Below are 1774 nucleotides of genomic sequence, written 5' to 3'. Positions count from 1 at the left end.
ATACTAGCTCAGTCACTTCCATTCTGCAATAGTTTCGGTGCCCACAGCACCGCGCCAAAGGGTCCAGCCTGACTTAAAGGAGAGGACCTTACAGCCGTAGAGGGTGGAGCGAGAAGATATAGGTGTCCCTAGCATCCGCCTTTAAAGTCGCGTGTTGTCATTGCTGCATCACGTGAACGCGCCTCTCATCCCCAACGCCCTGGGCCGACAGCCTGCGAGCCCGAAGTTCCCTGCGCTCAACCACCTCACCCGGCGCGCGGTGGGCAGCCTTACGTCACGCTGGCGCCGCACCGCTAGGAAGGCCCCCTTCTCCGCCTCCGCCTCCTCCAGGCGCCGGCGTCGCTTTCTAGAAGGTTCGTGGAGGCGGTGGACGCTTACCGTTACTCTGTGGCCGGCCTGAATCCGGGTTCATCCGTCCTTACCGAGCCCGCGCAGACCCAGCCAAGTTTGCCATGCCCGAGAACGTGGCACCCCGGAGCGGGGCGCCAGCCGGAGCTGCCGGCGGCCGCGGAAAAAGCGCGTATCAGGACCGCGACAAGCCAGCCCAGATCCGCTTCAGCAACATTTCTGCGGCCAAAGGTATCGCTCCCAGGGCCTGGCGCGCGGCACTGCGGGGTCGTGCTCTGCACTCTTATCCCGGTCTTGCGTGGGTATGGCTCATTTCCTGTTCTTCAGGAGAGCCCTTTTAGTCCTCCCAGCAGAAGCAGCTCTCTGGAGGGATTCTTTCGGTTTTCTACCGACGATTGCCAATCCGGAGCGTGGAAGTCTTTGAACCTGCGTCATTCTGGATGCTAGTCTCTCATAGTTTTCATTCTGGGCTGTGTGTTATTCATTACATTGGAACCGACAGCAGTTCCGTTTAAAATGCCGAGGGTCGCAAGCAGCGGGCCCTTGGGATCTAACGCTTGAAGGCTGTCGCTTATCTGCTTATTGGAGCTGGTGGAATGTTAGCACAGTGTCTTTCAGCTGTCTTATTTTTACAGAAATGGTGCCTAAACAAATTCTCCTAGGCTCAACTATTGAGACGAATTGAGTAAACTGTCCGCGTGTAATTGGGGTGGGGCCCATTGTATTGGGATGTGGGGAACCAATTTACCCGTCTTGTTTGGGAGTTATTATGGAAAGCTACATTGTGCTTTTATGTCGTCTCTGCATGTGCAAACACAAACAAACCGGGAAACAGATAATTTAGTGGTTTTTGTAAGACAGTATGGCACATGATGGAAATCAGGACGACCTGAATTTTATGTTTCCGTTACTTCAAGGCTTTGTGATCTTTAACCTCTGAGCCAAGGATTCCTTACCTTTAAAATTGAGGAAAATGTTTGCTTTTTAGAGTTGTGAAGATTAAGTCCAATTCAGATAGAAAAATCTGGAAGGAAAAGTGAGAACAAAGGCTTAGAAAAATCTTGCCCGGGTGTGTATTGTATTGAGTATAATGCATATTTCATTAAGGTTGGAGAATAAGATGTATGCAGAAGAGGCGAGGCCAGGTTGGGGCCAGATCTTCAAGGGCCTGCTGTCCTGGAAAGCATTTGGCTTAATCTCTCCCAGTTACAGACCATTTTTCAGTAGAATGAGGTAACAGCTAACTTACAGGGTTGCTGTGAGGATTAAGTGAGAAAGTATGTGAAGATACATGTATATAAAGCACACTATGCAGGTATATGCAGGCATCAGCCCAAGTGACTGGGAATGTGATGATGCTAAAATAGGTAATGCTGGAGGGAAGGATGGGCAAAGAACAGGTAATAGTTTCTAATTTGGGCCTAAT

At 50.7% G+C, this 1774-nt stretch overlaps 1 protein-coding gene across 1 annotated transcript in view; it reads left to right on the top strand.

Annotated features, from left to right (window-relative positions):
• Positions 1–270: 270 nt before the first annotated feature.
• The window catches only part of CCT4 (chaperonin containing TCP1, subunit 4 (delta)), a 29743-nt gene continuing 28239 nt past the window's right edge, over positions 271–1774 (top strand). Inside the window, exon 1 of the mRNA XM_012639183.1 lies at positions 271–579. Within this exon, the coding sequence (XP_012494637.1) occupies positions 453–579 (127 nt within the window). The 5' untranslated portion in view covers positions 271–452. The remainder of the gene's footprint in view (positions 580–1774) is intronic.

The sequence above is a fragment of the Propithecus coquereli genome, unplaced genomic scaffold (genome assembly GCF_000956105.1).
Source record: "Propithecus coquereli isolate 6110/MARCELLA unplaced genomic scaffold, Pcoq_1.0 Scaffold138, whole genome shotgun sequence".
NCBI lineage: Eukaryota > Metazoa > Chordata > Mammalia > Primates > Indriidae > Propithecus > Propithecus coquereli.
This window is presented reverse-complemented; position numbering and strand designations above follow the sequence as displayed.